General features: G+C 35.5%; 1 protein-coding gene across 1 annotated transcript; it reads right to left on the reverse strand.

Annotated features, from left to right (window-relative positions):
* Positions 1 to 903: 903 nt before the first annotated feature.
* On the reverse strand, positions 904 to 16,437 carry Naa35 (N-alpha-acetyltransferase 35). The gene is made up of 13 exons (XM_019047618.2): positions 16,122 to 16,437; positions 15,067 to 15,146; positions 14,380 to 14,510; positions 13,472 to 13,695; positions 12,233 to 12,392; positions 11,110 to 11,314; positions 10,503 to 10,681; positions 8,761 to 8,949; positions 7,922 to 8,062; positions 5,053 to 5,231; positions 3,555 to 3,747; positions 2,906 to 3,160; positions 904 to 1,305 (listed from the first exon to the last, which is right to left on the reverse strand). Exons 1-13 carry the CDS (start codon positions 16,169 to 16,171, stop codon positions 1,165 to 1,167), a joined length of 2,127 nt encoding a protein of 708 aa, XP_018903163.2. The 5' UTR covers positions 16,172 to 16,437; the 3' UTR covers positions 904 to 1,164.
* Between the last annotated feature and the right edge of the window lie 1,198 nt (positions 16,438 to 17,635).

The raw sequence follows: 17,635 nt of genomic DNA on the forward strand, positions 1-17,635 counted from the left end.
GACCTACTGAGCATCTTATGAGAGTGCCCACAAGCATGGGGATGAGTACAGGAAGTGACTTTCCCTCCGAACGAATACATTGCCATGGAGGCCGCACAAGAATAAGTCATCTAAAAAGATTACTTATTTAAAACTCACTTGCATTTATTAGTTTTGACGGCACGCGCTGCACTCCAAAAGAATATCATTAGTAAAGAGTCATGCTGGTCTATGCCGTTAAAATTAATACGTGCAAGAGAGTTAAAAGTAATCTTTTGAGTGACTTTCTCTCAAACCCTACAGATCCTATGAGAAAAAGCCTTTCATTTTTCTCAAAATGAATATTGAAATAAGGAAGAAATAATCGGATTGGTCACATTATCAACTTTAACAAGCGTCTTTGCATGCTGCTTATGAATCAAGAATGTGCTTGGAACATTAATTTCTCCAAACTGTGCCATCATTGCTAAACTCAGATGAGCAGGGACTGCATCACAAGATCAAGAAATATAAAACTCATCGAAATTTTTTTCATGAGAGAGCAATGGTGTAGCACAAAAATATCTTTGATCTGCACACCATGACAAACACAACGTACATAGACCCAAACTGAAGTTGAATACTGACAGTGAAACTGCAAAAACGCTTATCTCAATCGCGCTGTTTAAAAAAATTTTCTCCTCTTTTATTTTTTTAAAGGGATTGGCTGGGAACCTGCATCATTGCTCGAAATGTTCTTCACATAGAAAGAGAAATTACTAACACTTTCAAGAAATGATGTTGAATAGTTTCCCATATGACAGGAAGTCTGCAATGTTGCACAATGAGATACGCACTTTTGCCGTTTCACGGTCGATACAAAATGAACTTTAAGAAATAAAAAGGTATTTAACACAATGAAAATTATAGCCAACTCAAAGGAAGTTCAACTTTACACATGTATTTTACAAATTCAAAAAGAAAAGCAGGTAAACACAACAGACTCAAATAATAAACCCTCATTCAAAATTGAGAAATTTTCACAAGAAAAGAAATAAAATTGGATTTTAATTGTATTTCATCCACTCATGTACTCCCAGGATGTGCACAAGGCAGAGATTCAAAGAAAAATTAAAGTACGCAAGAGACTTGGGCTAAAAAAAACGAGGACACAATGCAAAATTGACTAGAAAACATTGGTGGCACTCAATTTAGTTTGATAATTGGGAAACACTGATGGACCGTAAAGTTGAAATCCAATGGCACGTCCGAATCCCGCTTATGACCTGTTGCAAATAGTTTCAAAACTACGTAGTTTGTCTTGGCGATTTTCAGGAGATTCCTTACCTGGGGGGGAAAAAAAAACAGAAAATTTAATTTAAAAAATTACTTCAAGAAAGTCCCATTGAATTGACCATTGCACATAGTCAGAAATAAAGCATGAACGTATTTCAACGGTAAAACTCCCAAACTTTGTATCTCGGTTTGAGACACTGGTGACTTCCTATCATACTTTATTTTTTGAATAGATGGCTACTTAACATCAATTGAATGAAATTAACTTAATTTTTCTTCGCTGTGCTAGGAAAATTCTGTAAGAACTTCCAAAAATGATGTTATTTTGCCCTTTTTTAAAAAAAATAAAATTGGAGAGGAGATTTTAGAACACCGCAAACGAGTTACGTTGTTTGATAGTTTCACCGTTGATTTAAATTATTTCAGCAAAATTCAATGTAGAGTGCATACGCCACATTGAAAATCAAAATAAGTTAAAATGGCTCATAAAAATCTCGGCAAACCCCAGTCAACAAATTTCATTCTCTACTTTTCAAATATTTAAGAATTGAAAATTACTAGACAAGCTCATTGTATGCATTTTCGAGCGTGGGTGATGGAAAGTTGGACTGAAAAAGTTCACAGTTAGAGTATCATTACATCTTTCATGTATCCTGTTTGGGGAGAAAAGAATATAAATTTAACCAATCATGAATGGGGAAAGGGACTGTAGAGTTGAAAAACTTCAAATTGATATGCTGAGAACACTGCTTAGCGAAGAGTTTCGGGAGCCATTTATAACAAAAAAAGATACCATAATTATGGTAGCTTGCAGTTTGGAATAAAAAAAAAACTGAAAGTTAAGGTTTTCATTTGCCATGTTAGGAGTTTAAAACCGACTAAGTAAAATTTGAATCTACTCTGGGATTGATTGCACACTAAGATACCGGAGAGCACTTTCTGATGAAAACTGCAGACTATGCAAGGCGCGAATTTAAGCAATATGATAATGATTTCACATCAAAATTTCACTGAGAACACCATCGTATGATTAAAATTACTGAAAATAACACCTAACTAAGATAAAAAAATTTTAGGCATGAATTCAAACTTCCCGCTCATAAAATAGTTATAATCTACTAAGTTCAATCCCTTGCTAAACGTTACCATGACAGTTTTTGTAGTGTGAAAATATGACAACCTCAATAGCAGCACTTCCGCTCTGTTCTTGCTTGTTGATTACACTGAATAACATAGGGTGCAGGAGCAACATTACTTATTGAGAAGCCGGTCACAATCGCCGTACTGCGATTCTGACTTTCCTTGTTTGGAGGAAAATACAAAATTTTCATAACCAATGCTTAATAAAAGCGTTATTGTCATGGTTGGGAGTTGATTTCAGTAATTTTTGTTGCACAAATCGTGATCTTTACCTAATTTTACAGAGAAATATAAAATCAGGATGTTTAAATTTATACCTCGTTCAGTGGCTTATTCTGTCTTTTGACCAAACTTGATTAAAATCACTATTCTGAAAATTTTGATTCCGTGGGTTGAAGTCCCTTTTTTCTTGTACGGTCTCAAATCAACTTTTTAGATGAGTTGTCACCAGACTGAGACTTAGATCTACTGAGAGTTTTTTAAATTTTTTGTCAAAAAATGTATGCAATACCTCTTGATCTGGGTTGACGATTCCTTCAAACAAAGTTTTGGCTCGATGAAAATGCTCGTATGCGGCTGCGTAGAGCATTTCACTGGAAGACTGTTCCAGAAGTGATGTCATTTCTTGGAATTCGTAATACTGAACTGGCGGAGGAGTGACTAGCATCCCGAAAGGGAAGAACCGGTGTTCGTAGCGTACCCGTTCGCAGTCGAACTCTGTACGAGGCACTCGAATCTTGCCATCTAATTTCAGGCCTAGAACAGCCTGAAAATTAACGTGCAGGTAAGAAATGTTAAATAAATGAATAAAGTCATCAGAAGTTTCACTGTAACGCAGATTTTAGGAGTTTCACCAGATGGAACCTAACAATTCTGGATTCCATTCAAAGCTCTTGACAGCCTAATGCTTGCAAAATTGACAAACTTACAAATATTTCAATGACTCTTCTTAGGGCCATCCACTTTGAGCACCACTTATGGCGTTTTAAACCGTACTTTGAAAAAGACACCAAATTTTTTCAAATTTATGGCTGAAGATTGGTTTGTGCACATTAATTTGAAGCAAATAAAGTCTTGATTAGTCTCAGTAAGCTTAACTTAATATTCTATCACCTATTGTATAATTTGTACTGTGTGTTTGTTATAGAGGTCAAAATTACCTTATAGTAGCCACCGCACATATTCTGCATGGCTTGATTGTACGTTATTTCACGGACAAATGGCCGAGGTTTCTGCTTTTTGGCTGGTTTCCGTCGTGTGGACTTACTCGATAGCAACTGCTGTTCCGCTAGATAATTATCTGCTCTTGTGAGGGATGAGATGACCCAACCATATAAAAATTCATACAGGTACCTGGAGGAAAAATCAAACTTATTTATAGTACATGTTTTTGACATATTAGAACTTTCCGTTACAAAAAAATGCTGCCACTCATTCTACGTAAAGTATACTGCACCTGTGTATGGATTTCAATTACGGCTGAGCAAGCATACTTCTGTAAGTTTGAGTCAAGTTCAAGATTTTTTTTACTGTTTTGAGTCCAGTTCAAGCTGTTTTGAAATTTGGAGATGACTCTTTCGTCAAATCAAGTTCAAGATAATTCAAGTTGAATGTAAAGGAATTCGAGTTGAGTTTAAGAGATTTCGAGTCACGTTCTAAAAAATTATAAAATAGTATGTTTAAAAGTTTAAACAGCTAAAGAGCTTAAAATTGCAAAAACTGATTCTTTTCTAGCTCTCACATGGACTTGCTTCAAAATTGGAGTAAGAGGTTTGTTCAGAGGCTGAACATAAATTTGACTCCAGTTTTTTAAAATACTTAATCCCCTAGGATGGTCACCTTCCGTTGGAAATATACTGGTTTCCCACCATCTTGAAACAAATTTAGTGCTTTGAACAACTGACACCGAATTCAAATTAAGCTATCCAAAAAATCCTGTACACCAAATTTGAAGCAAATCCATTCATCGGAAGTCGAGATATTGTTTTAAGTCATTTTTAATTTCAATCAGCTGTTATTTTGAAGTATAGATAAAGAATTATTATGGTAACGCATTTTACGTTTTAATATTAAATAAAATTAATAAAAGAGAAAAGTCTTGCCTTTACATGCTTGTGGACTCAATGTCCAAAAAATACATCCACAGAACTAAAAATAAACAAAAAGCATGTAAAGGCGAGGCTTTTCTCTATATTAATTTCATAAAGATAAAGATTTGAACTTTGCGCCGGCAGATTGTTTTTTTAAGCTCCTTTCGACAACATATCAAAAAGCAGGAGTTGCCATTTGACACTAAAGTTAGGGTCCATTCCTCCTCCTCAAGGGGGCCCCTTAAAAGTTTTGGAAGGGTCAAAAAATAACTCCTTTTGACCCAAGTATACATCCAGAGTTGTCAAACTCGACATTTCATTTATCAAAAAAGTTACGGTGGTGGTGCAGGACTGTGAGATCACAATGTAAGTGAGCAGAACTAACAATTTCAGTAAATTCACACCATAAAAAAATATAAATAAACAAATTTAAAAAAAATGTTAATGATCATCGTACCATAGCATAAAAACTTTTTGGAGAGCGTTTTGAAAAAAAATGAGGTAGTTAAAGTTCCCTAGAAACTTAATAGAATAAAAATTCAAGGCGGAACAATTCAGTTTTTCTCACCAAAAAACGTAGGTGTACTCATGGACACTGTAGAGCTCCAATTCGAAGCCCGAAAGAAGGAACATAATCATAATTTTAAGTGTGTGGTACAACATCCACGTTCCGAAGCATGCCAGGTGAGTTCGTGGTGGATCGCCCTTCATTGTTATACTATTTAAAAAAGCATCAACTCGCTCTGCCTGGAAAAAATAAAATTCAGCAGATGGTAAAAAGAGGGTCTCTTTAAAAATTACTGTTTGCAGCCAAACTAGAGGTGGTTGATACTCCTTCATGAGTTCAAGAACTACAGGAACAAAGGAAAACGGAAAGGTACGGCTTTTGCAGCATTTTTACTTTCTCGCTCCCATAGGGTAGAGAGGAAGTATTGTCATCCTCCAAAAAAAAAAAAAAAAAAAGTTGAAATTTCATCATTTCTAGACGTTTTAAGGTCCCAGGAGTAAAAATAACCATACTTGAAAAAATGTGTGTCCGTCCGGTGTGGCGTCCCCCAAATCTGTGTACAGCGATATCTCAGAATCTATCTGTTCGATTTCATTCAAAATTGGCACAGGACACCATATCTATGGTCTCCTTATGCGCGTCCAACGATTTTGAGGTACGCTAAAATTTGGGGGGGCTAGGGTCAAATTGGGTTAAAGGTCCATTTTCAGCAAAATCACACGGAAAGCTCATTTTGAGGGACTGTAAATTTTGAAAAATGCCTTTAATTCTTTAAAAGTGGGCATCAAGCACATTGCCTGGGTCATTAATTTAAGTTCCTAAAAGATCTTTGGAATAAACTCAAAATTCAAGGGATTACGAGGCAAAAGTAGGGCACTTTGCTCCGCGACATCACACAAACAACTCATTTTCAAAGACTGTAAATTTGAAAAAAATGCCTTTCATTTCTTCGAAAGTTGGCATAAGAGCACCACCTGGTTCAATAATGTAAGTTCCTATGAGGTCTTTGGACTAAACTAAAAATTGAAGGGTTACGCGTCATATAGCGAGGAGAGCACTTCGGTCACACGAGAGAGCTCATGGACTGTAGATTTTGAAAAAATGCCTTTAATTCTTTGAAAGTTGGCTCAAAAGCACCATCTGAGTCATTAATTTAAGTTCCTAAAGGATTCTTGGACTAATCTCATAATTGCAGAGGGACCGATAGGAAACGCTCAATTCTCTGATAAGTGAGTCGGAACGCTTCTAGATAACAGCAGCGAACGCTTTGAGTCAGGTGAAACCCAGAATTCAAATGCATTATATAATGCATCATATACTATTTCCAAAATTACTCCGTAGGTATACACCAAGCAAAATTAGACAACTAATTAGGTACTCACAATATATCAAAGGTACTATGAATCATCAAGCTAACGCCAAGAACTGACACTTAGATCTTTATTAAAAACTAATATGTTTGTTGTTAATGAATTTAGAATCCCGGCAGATTCCATCTTTCGCGGTTCCTTTTTACGAGGTACTAAGCACAAATATAATATAATAATACGGCACAAATATGACTGATTTAATGCTTGTTACTTAATAAAGGAGGTTATAAATTGTTAGAAACCGAGGTTTGTTGACAGCAGCGAGGAGATGGCGCTCTCAGCGCTCTCTATTGTTTTCGCTCTGAATTACAGGGATACGCAGTAAGGAGATGGCGCTCCTGGCGGGCGTGTGGTGAACCTTCCAGCAGGTAGATTCGCCCGCCAAATTTAAAATTTGGGAGATGCTAAGCGAAAACCGTTTAGTTTTAAGACTATTTGAACATCGAATAGTCATTCTACCCATTCAAGTAGATATTTGATGGCTTTTGACCGTGCTTAAGGAGAGATTATAATATAAAATCGTATCTGAAGTATGATGTCAATGAATCTAATGGATCCTAATGAATCGTAGAAAAGCTAAGATTTTTACGGATCGCCATCTTTGACAGGAGACTTTGTTAATCAATTACATATTTAATTGAAGATGCCTCATAAAATGAACAAGTCGAGTCCGAATATATGAATTCATCACATATCGCGAAGACATTTACAATAAAGTTCAGTGGTTTGAATAAAAATTTCATAACTATTATCCTGTGATCAAAATTCCAATCAAACTTTATGATTTTGTAAAATTGGCAGTATTTTTCTAAATATCCCAGTAAAAGTGTCTATGCCGGCGCGAAGCGCCGGCTCGAGCGAGAAAGTCCCGTGCGGTCCCCGCACCAATCCGCTAAGCGGATGGGGGGCGAAGCCCCCCAAATGCCGGCGCGTAGCGCCGGTACGCGGCGCGAAGCGCCGCGCATAAATTGGCCGGAGGCCAATTTTATCACTTGAGTTCTAACGTCCTATGGAAGAACGACATGTGAACATTTGAGAGTTGCTAAATTTCCCTTGATAAAACATGTATTTTCAAGGAAAGCTATGCATATTTTTCCTGGCAATTTTTAGAAATTTAAGATTAAATTACAAAAAAATCTGAGGAAAACTGTTTACAATATTCTCAGTAAATTCGCTTTTTATCCGAGAAAATATGGCAGCGTTGGAGGGCTCATACACCGTCCCTCCTTAGCACAGCAGAGTTGATCTCATGTCAATAAATGAAGGTGGAAAATATACTAGGGTTCAACATTTTTCAACATCGTATCTGATATTATCATTTGATATTTCCTTTCCCCTTTTATTTCGAGGAATACATACTACATTAATTCAAAACACTCTGCAATGCCTCAGGTATAGGTTTGCAAAATTCGATGATGAAAAAATTTGAAATAACTCTGGGAGTTTTGTCAAATGGAATGAAAGGAGACGAATGAGTGATTTTCACAAGACTGATCTTCTGTCCCAAGTACAAGACAGACATCAAAACAACTGGGATTGATGACAAAAGAGAAACTAACCTCGTCTTGAAGATTTGCAAATTCATCCATGATACCCGCCAGCCGATCTCTTTGTCTTGCTCTGTTGTGACCGTAAAGGTGAATGAGGCCTTTGAATGTTAGCGCACAGTTTCCAATAAAATGGTCTACATATTCTTTCGACTAGAAGCAAAAATAAAACTTGAATTAACAGTTAATTAATTTTAATTAATTCAATCCAGCAGAGGAAATGTTATGAATAAAAAAAGTTAAAAGCAAATGACTATTAAATGAAGAGGTGGGTGAAGAACGATGTGACCGCAAAAATGTTGTTCTTCTGGGTACTGCAAAATTATCCGTTGGGCGTATGCTCCAGAGTTATTTCATGACTGTATCTCACTTTTGGGAGGAAGTTTGGATGGTTGGTTCTTACTAGGACAACAAACAAACTGGACTGGGTTGTGTTACATTTCTATTTTTGCCTAAAAATAGAAAATCAAGCACCAACGTACTACTAAGACTATAAAATATAAAATTTGAGCCAACTTTTCATCAAATTTGAACAGTTTATAACACTTTGAGAACTGGTATAAAACGCAGAAGTTGAGCATTTTTACATCAAAAATCAAAATTTAGGCTTCTCTGTGAATATTTGTAAAACATCTGATAAATCGACTTTTTTTAAATTATCCCTTGATGTTAAATTTTTCCCCTAAACTTTATCCCGTTTCTAGTACCTGGGAAAAATAATTATATCAGTTTCCTACCCTTCTTTACTTTGCCTGATGATCCTTTCTTGTTTAAGTACTACGCTCTTTCCTGACTTATTTATTTATTAGGATTTTTTAATTTATATTCAGATAAAAATTCAGCGGGTTTACCTGAGGATTATTTAGAATGGTTGAGCGTGGTAGAAGAGCAGGCGGAGAAATGAATGACCTAGCAGCTTCTCGGAGTTTTTCAGTCAAATCCCTGTCCCTGTTTTTTGATCCCTGTCTCAGGTAAAGTATTTGCATTATGGAGCGAGATACAATGCACGCATTACTTCTGCTAATGCTGACGAACAGATCCTGAAAAAATGTGACAAAGTGTTGTGCACTCCTAAAAAATGTGCATTTAGTTGTGGCCAATGAAATTTTACCTTAACTATCATTAGAATCAAAAACAAGGAATCCTGCTAATATTACTAAGATTTAAAGAGGTAAATATAAACATTTCTTGCATGAAAAAATATTAGAGAGTAGGGATGCAGTGTTTTCTAACCTTTCTTGTTTTTTTCCCCCCGCCTAGCGGCTTTGAACATTTTCCTCATTGACTTTCCATAAAATTTCAAAAAGGAGGACCTTTTTCTTCTTGTTTCTTTTGATTTGCGACTTTTGACCCTTAAAATCTATCCCTCCTTCCACATTTGAGAGACTTGAAGGACAAGGCGCATAAGTGCAGTTTTTGAAAAAATTGTGTATTAATGATTTAAATTAAAGCTAGTCTTGAAATATATTCTGTACAAAATCTACAGCTAAAATTCAATTTTTAAGCATCAAAAAAAGAGTTTGAACTTTCTTTCTTCCATGGATTCCATGTAATTTCGAAATTTTAAACATGTATTTCTTGAAATAGCAAAAACTGCTCTTACATGCCTTGTCCTCCAAGCCCCTCATTTTTAAAACCACTTTCTATACCTTTGAAAGAGAGCTTTTTTCATTTTAAAATTGGATAAAAATGTTAAACGCTGGGAAATTTCACATAGAAAATTAAAACTCATGCCATTATTAAGAGAATTCTAAAAGCAATGGGCCTGTTGCAAACTTTTGCTGGAACAAAAATAAGAGTTGTTTCTTATGGATAGTATCTCAAAAATCATGATGAGTGCATCGGCCAAGTCTAAAATGCACTCTTAACGCCACAATTTGCGTAAAAAATTTCCGGTTTTTTGAGCTTCCCGCTTCAACAACGATACTATGGCACAGGTGAACATTTTTTTAGAGGAATCGTTCCATCGTCGGCAATATTCATCATGGCCAATGCTTCCGCAGTTCTGCGCGAAATTCGAGGAGAGATCAAGGTCGATCAAGGCGGGCAAGGAAAATATGAACGTAAACACACCGATTGTTATCTCGTCGAATCTTGGTCAGATGTTATCTTGTCCCGTCACACGTGTTTTGGCGGATTGGCGTCGGCCACGAGGAATATTGCTGACGATTGAACGACTCCTCTAACAAAATGTTCACCTGTGCCGTAGTATCGTTTTTGAGGTGGGAGGCTCAAAAAACCACAAATTTCTTACGCAGATTGTGAAGTTATGAGTGCATTTCAGACTCTGCCGATGCGCTCATCCTGAATTTTAAGACATTATCTATAAGAAGCAACTCCTATTTTTGCTCTAGCAAAAGTTTGCAACAGGCCCATTGATTTCTACATTGCAATAAATGAGAGGGCTTTTCTGCAAACAGTTTATGAAACTGTCAATGAAATAGTAATTATCTATTTAATCTCAAGTTTATTGGATATGTAATATTCTTTGTATGAATTTAAGTTTCAGTATAATTAAATAATATCTCTTAGAAACTGGATCAAGGATATTTTACATTCTTCACAAAGCATATTAAACTTGAGGGTTACTCACCAGTACTCTGTGAAATGAGGCAATATTGACAACTTTGCAAACTTGCTTCAGGCGGCCGAAAAGCTCTTGAAGATACACGAACGCTTCTGGCCGTGATTTAATTTTGGTGTACCTAGGAAAAGTTGGTGGCAGTAATCTTTGATTGACTAGAGGATCAAATCCCATCATTACGAATTCATCTGAAATTAAATAAAACAAAAATTGTTTGTCTTTTAGCAAAGTTAGATACTTTAAATAATGCACATTTGCCAATGGATTTTATCGTGCAGAAATCAAAATTAAACTCATGGCTGAGTTTATTGGTTTCCAGAGGAATTTCCTGTGATGACATTTTTAAATCAGGTTGAAAGTTTTCTCTGGTTGCACTGATCAATGAAACTTGACTGCAATTTTAGATGAGTCATCAAAGATGTTACAATAACTACAAAAATGTTCATAGCATTTCATTATACTGTAAGAGGGGTCTTAAAATCAATAAAGGGCCTAATTATTAAGACCTTGATAAGTCAGTTAAAGAAATATCTGGAAATTTGATAAAGACAAAAAACGACCACGGCTCTGACGTGTTAAACCCTGAGAAACCTTCATCATTACAGCACACTATTACCTGAATTTTCTACTTGTACAGGCTGCAGACCTCTGGATACAGTTTCTTGAAGAGTGGGAATAATTTCTATACACGAGTTTAACAACTTCTGGAACTCCCCTATGTTCGCTTCTTTATCAGCTTCTCTCCAGTTGAGGCTAAGCAGAGCTTGATAAAAAATCCGGAGTAGTCTGATTCTGGCGTGCAAGGCCACAACATCGTCATGCTGAAGGAAATAAAAAAAAATGATAAACAGACAAAATTCAATCAGATTGTTACTCCTAAATTTTTTTTACATTGTTCCTCTTTTGAAACACGATAAATTAGATTCAAATTGCAGTATTAAAATTCAAAACTGCAGATCAAGCGTTTATTGGCTTTTGAAAGTGCTACCACTAACTTTTCTAAGAGAGAATGGATTGAAGAAATTATCCTTTTTGGCGCTTATTATTCTTCTTGATGATGCTCCTTATTTAATGCAAGAAATTTTTGCAACATTGAGAAGCTATCTTCAATTGGGAGAAAAGGCCAATTTTCTTGACAAATTCCTTTCGAGTAAAGAAATTTAATGCCTAAGTCCGCCCTTGGTACTGATTAAAATTTGAAAAATCGTCAAGCAGTCTACAGCTCTCTAATAATCCTAAGTTGCAGTAAGAATACTGTCTGTGATTGAAGGGCCACATTGAGATGCTAGTACAGATTACTTCTTTTGCTTGAGGATGTTCGGCCAAATATTGCTGATAAGACTACAAGACGACACATTTTTGCAGTACTGACCTAAGGAATTTGTTGTATTTAACTTTTTAGAGGGATTGGTCGAATAATCATTGAAAATGCGCAAATTTTTAATTAATTTTCTTTCGTCCTTTTTAAGAATATTCTCTAAAAATTTCGCTCAAAAATATTTGGCGATACTCTCTTAGAAAAATAAAAATAAGTGTTTTTATTGGTTCAATGTTAGTATGTAACGAAGCATTGAGTAAATTTGTGGATTTATGTTTTTCATATAATTTCTAACGAAGGGTGTATGGCTAATTTTAATATTTTGACTGTATTTAGGTTCCTCTTGAATTATTTTGCAGAATTGTTCAAATTTTCAGGAATATTCTGAGCAGGAATTTATTCCTCTCCTGAGGGGTCTTACCCGCTCTTTATTGGATGAGACAGCAGAGGTCCTTAAAGATTTGGTCAGTTCATCCTCCACCTCTTTGAGGAGGCCGATGGTGCGAGCATGCGGCACCTCTGGGTAAAGGTTGTAGCCATACGTCATGGGTTGGAAGTCTTCCTCCTCAACTACAAGAGCACTATAAGACAAATACACAAGAAATAATCTATTTGATGCACTAGCAATAAGTGAATTCGGATTTAAAAAGGGCTGGGAATGAAAAATAAATCAAAGAAAGAAACTCAATGCTGAATAATAGAGTTGTTGGTAAAAAATAAATTACAATTGAATTTTGTCTTTTTTTTCAAGGAAAACTAATTAAATGTTTCCTTTCAATTTTCTATGATTTTTTTTAGAAGCAGGGAGGAAAATATCGAGAAAATTTCAACAGAACCTGTCGCTTAAAATCCCTTAAAAAATAGAATATGACGAGAAAATTAAAACATTGCAATCTGAGATTCACATTTTTCGACACAGCCATCGATATTGCAATCAGTTTGCTGCCAGAATCGACAGTGCAATACATATATATTGTGGCAAGGAATCCGCTTTTTTAGAAAGTCAGAGATTTGGGCCTTAAATCACAGAAAATGCCAATTTCTCACTAGTGGGCCGACTTGAAAATATTTAAATTGTTCGCCAATATGCTACCAGAAATTCTGATGAAAAAACACTTTCACAGTACCTTACATATAACCTTGTCTTGTTGTTTAATCAAATATCAGTGAACCCTGGAAAGAACGAGTATTTTCTTACATCCTGGTTATAAAAAAGAAGATTTTGCCCACCAGAAGTGACACTACTTACAAATTTAGTTCTTTCACCACAGAATCAATACTTCTTCTTCCTTCCGATAAAAAAATCACTGATGTTGGAGTAATTCTAAACATACTCTGAGCATGTTTCTATGCAGACTATTGTTTAGTTTCTAATTGGGAAATTATTTTTTATGTCAAAAATACCTGGAAACATATAGTAGATCGAAATTCAATAACAGTCCCGACTTGAAGGACGATGAAGTTCAGTTTCAGTTTTTGGCTCGTCATGGAGCATTTGTTTACCTCTACTCTTGGTAAACTGTCGAGATAAGAATGGTATTTTTCTAATTTAAAATTAAATATTTTGGTATAATATTAACTTGAAAAAAGTGCAAACTTCAGTTTGTGCATGTGTTCACTGAGTAGAGTGAGCATGTTTAGAATGAGAAGTAACTCTTACCCTTCGACAAAGTCTTTCAGCAACTCAATAATATTATAGACAACAATGCAAAATGCTCGCAGGGGTCTGTCATGTATACTGTGAGGTTTTGACATGTATAAATTGGTGAAAACCGTCTGCGCAAGTGAGTGGCCTTCCAGCCATGAGACCAGACACGCTAGGGTAGCATCGATGATTCCTATCTGTTCTGCTTCAGTTAGACCTTCCATTTTCAATTCATCGGCCTGCAAAAAGGAATTGTATGAGACAAAAACAATGTAGCTCTGTCAAATCGCAGTCCATTCAAGCATGCTTTAAACATAAAATCCTGGAAAAATTGACTCATTTGGAAAAATAAAGAAATATAACTAAAAAATGTCCTTGACTGAAGTTCCCACACTATACTTTCAAAAACAGAACTGTCTTATTCGTCAGTTCATTTCAATTGCACTTTAGTACGTTCAATTTTTGCAAGGACAAGTGACTTTAACTAGCAAGATTAAGAGAAGGCCTCCAGATAGTGTTGAAAAATGCCAAAATGCACTTGTAGTAACATTTCTATTATATTAAAAATTATTAAGATAATCAGAACATCAAAGTGCCTGAAAGTCAACCAGATCCAGAGATGAAACATGACAAGGTGCAACCCAATCCAAACTTCATTTTTAGAATGATGTAAAAACCAATCAATCAAAGAATAGATGAATATTTTGGACTGACATAAGAGGCCCAGAACTCATGAGTTGTGCTTAAGAAACCATTGTAAAAAATAAAATAAAATAATTTTAAGTTAAGTTGAGTTTACTGAGTTAGAGAAGCTCTTTCACGATCTCTATTTCTCATTTTATAAAGCTTATCCATAGAATAAAAAATTGTGTAATTATGTAGCTGTTAAACTTAAAAAAGATGAAAGTCCGGCATTAACTTACACTTAAAGCTGGAACACGACTCCTATTGCAGAGCATGCCAGCATCCATTTTGGGGTCCATCATCTCGATTGCAGACATGGCTTCAAACAGTCCGAAGAACTCATCATGGAAAAGTTCGCCTAATGAAAGTTCTGGCAAAAGAAAAAGACAGATGATCACACTATGAAAAATCAATTGACAAATTTTAAAAACCTCAAAGTAATGTAAAAAACCTTCAAAATCACCTTAGAAAAAAGAATGGGTTTTTTTATATTACAACCTACTTAGTCATCAGAGAAGGTATGCCTTTCATAAGAAGTGCGCAGCAGAAAGGTCCTTGTGACTGATTTTCTGTTGCCTAATTTTTTTAGTCAGTTCATCATACATTTTGATCTTAATGTATGATACTCAAGAGTCAAGTTTTGTGTCAATTATCACCTAATTTTAAAAAACTTCAAAGTTTCAGCTTATTCTAGAACTGATCAATTTTCAGTCAGCATATAGGTATTTCTGATAGTTTCGCAAAACTTCATGAAAATGAGCGTTCGTAAGAGGGGACAAAATTCTAGATCCAAGTTGAGGTAAGGGAGAAAATTAATTCTACATCCAATGATATTTTTTCAAATGCAAAGTGCTGTTATGCAAATATTTTTGCAAACAATTCTGGTATCTTGATTCTTGTATCAATAATTTTGGCTTGAAACTTACCTTTAACTGCAGAAAAGAATTCCTCTGTGATGTCCTCTGCATCCCCCATTCTCGGCAATCTTGGGCCCATGTTAGCTTTCCTGGCGAAAGTAGAAGAAACGAATTACAAAAAGGTAGGTACAAACTTTCAGGTGCGCTGAGTGACCTATTTTTCTCATTCGAATTATTTTCGTCCACATAAGTTCATGCACAAATGCCTCAAGCTAGCATCATTTCTGGGGCTAAATCATACACAGTGCAGCGCCAACCAACCCTAATGCACTTGGAATAAGGAAGTTGCAACTGATCCTGTCATGAATTGACGGTGGGAATAGAAGTATTTACCTCTTGATTGTTGTGTTCTTGAATTAGGTATCTTAGTTTCTAGGATTATTTAAAGCATTATGTAATAAACCTATGAATTACTGTACAAAAAGCGATTGGCTTGTGATCACCGCAGAGAATAGTACAGAAGCTGCAAAATTACATTTTGCTTGCTTTTAAGCTTGGTGAAACACCTTCTAGTTTCATTTAGAATTCATATGGTTGAGGATGTTGCAATGTGAAACGATAAGCCATCTTCTATGGCACCGTAATTTGAGTGTAATAATTAGACGGTCTCCACATTCAAGTGGACATGTTTCCCAAGAATGAAGAAAAAATACTTGTTGTGCAGGTAACCGACTCGGCATGAATACTAAATCACATGGCTCCTCAGACATTTTGTAACTTTATCGAGGGAAAATATGAATCAATCCAGTTTCATCCTAGATCTTAGCACTAAGAAATAGAATAGATGCGGTAAGTAGCGAGGGTTAGGGTGCAGCATTACATCTGAGCAAAAGTATACTCATGTCCAGGATTCTCATAAGTTTTGAGAATACTTCCAAGTGCACAGCACCTAGGTGCACTTGAAAGTTTATTTTAATTATTTTATGAGTTGATTAGGGATTAGCAAAGTGTTTCCCAAAATAGTGCTGTGTTGTTGAAAATTAAACTGAGTCTGAATGATCTGCGTGTCATATAAAACTAGCCTGTTGGAATAATAATAACTCCGTGGAAAAGAGGGTACTTACTTTTCAGAGTTATCATCTTTTGTGTACTCGACAGTGACTATATCACCCATTGCGAGTACTGGAGTTAGAAATGATTAATGAACAAGAGTTATCACAGGTATACGCAGAAACACACTGTCAGAAGTGAATCGTCACATTAATTTTATTTTGTGCTGGAAAACACAACATTTATCACTAAAGGCTAGAGTATTTGGTAGATTTACAGTTCGTAGAAAAGAATGAGATTCCCCATGCTCTGATCTGAAAAAAAATTGCAAATTTTCATTGTATCACTCCTCCTACAACCCACTATCAAAACAAACTTTTTCGAGGTTAGGTCTTCTCGTAGGTCGCTGGATGCATTTCATTTCATGACGTCACGTATTCGTCAGCTGACTAGGGCGAGGGGGGCGCTAGTACATCCCCAATGTGAATTTAGGATGATTTTTTTGTAAATTTCGCAGTATTTTAAAAATATCATAAATTTTAAAACCATGCTTCTTTTCATCACCAGGAATCAAAAAGAATTTTATCGAATTTCCTCCGTGAAAATACCTGAGCGTTCGTGTAGGACACTAACTTAAAAGATCGTTCGATCTGAGTTTCTGAAATCATCCTTTAAGTATGCTGCAAGCTCAAGTGAGCTAATCTACGCCAGAGCTTTGGGGAAATTATTGGCCAAAATAGCAATTCGGTAATTAATTTTATAGAAGTCAATTAATTATGTCTTGGCCATGAAAAATCTAGTGGCAAGTCTTTGGGGTCTTTTATTCGGCTAATATTTATCAATTTCACGAGATATCTTCATCAGAATGCTGAAATTCAGAAGTTCAAGTTTGTTCAAGCAACTGGTTGCAGCAATTAATTTTGTGGTTCTTCAAGTAGGGATACAAGCTTTAATGGTAGTAACTCAGTCGACTGTTAAGGCTTGAATTATTCAACTGCACAACTTACATTGTCAAGACTGAATCAGTTGTTTGTGTGAGGGCTAAGCACAATTTAAAAGTTTTAAAATTGCTTCATGTAGTTCATTAAATATACTTAAATGGGTAGACGAGAGAATCTCCAGGTGATTTTGACCGAATTTAAAACTGCATAAGATGAGAAAATTTTCTTCCTTTTTCAGGGGATTCACTCTCAACTGCCCATCCATGCAAGAATGAACTGTTTTTGACAATTATGAAACATTGGGATAGATTTATAGCCCCTTATGAGAAAAATATATTTAATTAAGTCACTATCTGAAGCTTTAAGAAGTTGCTAAAATTTTCTAGCAGCTAGGAAAATATTTTAACGCAAAAACTAGACTCATTGAGGTATTTCAAGAATTTTTCATGAGAGCATTATTCTTTGGTTCAACTACTACTGTAAATTCATACTTTGAATCTTCTGCATGGGAAATAATTTAATAAGTGCTGCCTTCTTTTGCAAGCCTTTCTGAACAAAGGAAGGCAAGAAAATTCAGAGAATAATTAGATGCGGTTTTACTTAAAAATGTTTTTCAGTTAAGTTAGGGATGATTTCAAAACCTCTTA

This window comes from Bemisia tabaci, chromosome 6, assembly GCF_918797505.1.
Source record: "Bemisia tabaci chromosome 6, PGI_BMITA_v3".
In the NCBI taxonomy this organism is placed as follows: domain Eukaryota; kingdom Metazoa; phylum Arthropoda; class Insecta; order Hemiptera; family Aleyrodidae; genus Bemisia; species Bemisia tabaci.

Excerpts from the sequence above, each read along its gene's own strand:
- Naa35 (XM_019047618.2), bottom strand. The coding sequence starts at position 16,171 with ATGGGTGATATAGTCACTGTCGAGTACACAAAAGATGATAACTCTGAA. Across the intron at positions 3,748-5,052 it reads GAGTACACCTACGTTTTTTG|GTACCTGTATGAATTTTTAT; the intron begins GTGAGAAAAACT and ends TTTTTCCTCCAG. Across the intron at positions 1,306-2,905 it reads TCGTCAACCCAGATCAAGAG|GTAAGGAATCTCCTGAAAAT; the intron begins GTATTGCATACA and ends TTTCCCCCCCAG.